This window comes from Papilio xuthus, unplaced genomic scaffold (genome assembly GCF_000836235.2).
Source record: "Papilio xuthus unplaced genomic scaffold, Pxut_1.1 DF827696.1, whole genome shotgun sequence".
NCBI lineage: Eukaryota > Metazoa > Arthropoda > Insecta > Lepidoptera > Papilionidae > Papilio > Papilio xuthus.
Genome location: NW_013530953.1, coordinates 1 through 975, shown reverse-complemented (window position 1 = coordinate 975; position 975 = coordinate 1). Strand labels below are relative to the sequence as shown.

At 33.4% G+C, this 975-nt stretch overlaps 1 protein-coding gene across 1 annotated transcript; it reads right to left on the bottom strand.

Annotated features, from left to right (window-relative positions):
• Positions 1-3: 3 nt before the first annotated feature.
• Positions 4-969, bottom strand: LOC106116888 (protein inturned-like; the record flags this gene model as incomplete). Its single annotated transcript, XM_013310947.1, has 4 exons — positions 897-969; positions 736-826; positions 349-526; positions 4-215 (listed from the first exon to the last, which is right to left on the bottom strand). Coding segments are annotated over exons 1-4 (546 nt in total), but the record flags the coding sequence as incomplete, so codon positions are not given.
• Between the last annotated feature and the right edge of the window lie 6 nt (positions 970-975).

Below are 975 nucleotides of genomic sequence, written 5' to 3'. Positions count from 1 at the left end.
GTCTAAATTACTTGAATGTCTGTAATTCTTCTGTGAGCCGTTATACCATTGATTGTAAAGGCTATAATGACTCATACTATGATAGTTGTTGATAGGATTATCACTTGAACTAATTCCTGAGTTAATTTGATCAGACGAGTTATGTCGTCGCTTTAAATCCGGCTGAGATTTAGATAATTTCAGCGTAGTGCTCCTAAAGTTGTCCGATTTTAGAGCTAAAAGAAAATAAAAAAGTTTAGCCTTCTATTTTATACTGAGATATGGCTGAGAATAACAATCCTTGCCTTACTTTCATTGAACTAATAATAAACGGACGGTGACGCGGATAAAAGATAGTCATAAACTTACAATCCCTCATTTTCCTGCCATACTTTGTCAAGTATTCAGGAGTTGTTTCAACCTGAGGTAATGTGTTTGATGAGAACCAGGTAGCCAAATATTTATGCAGTCCCACTTCGTAAAGCAGTTCCAAACAGCTTTCACATTCCTCCACGTAAAATGGAGATGGGGATGTTACACCTATCGCCTGTAAAACAAACCATTTAAAGAAAATCACTAATATTTATACACAAATATATTGATACAAGAGAAAAAAGTTTAAGAATATTCCTTGATAAGCAATGTTTGTAATCAACATGCCAAGCAACATTGATATGAATCCATACAGATTGACTGATAGAAGAATAAAAAAGGAAAAATTAGAGTCAGAGAAATTAACTAACAATAATTACTTACATCTTCCGTACATCCACCTGCTTCCATAAGGGTGGCTAATATAAAATGACCCTTACCTACGATCAAAAGAAACCAACGCCCATCTGGTATCCTACATAAAAAAAACAAAAAAGAATTGGACAACACAACATAAAAAAATTAAAAAAAAAGTTCAAGTTTACCTATTCTCATTTCCGTCGTTTTTATTCTGACTTCTATGTTCTTTGATAAAAACTTCCTTCCACATAACAAGTTTGTCCA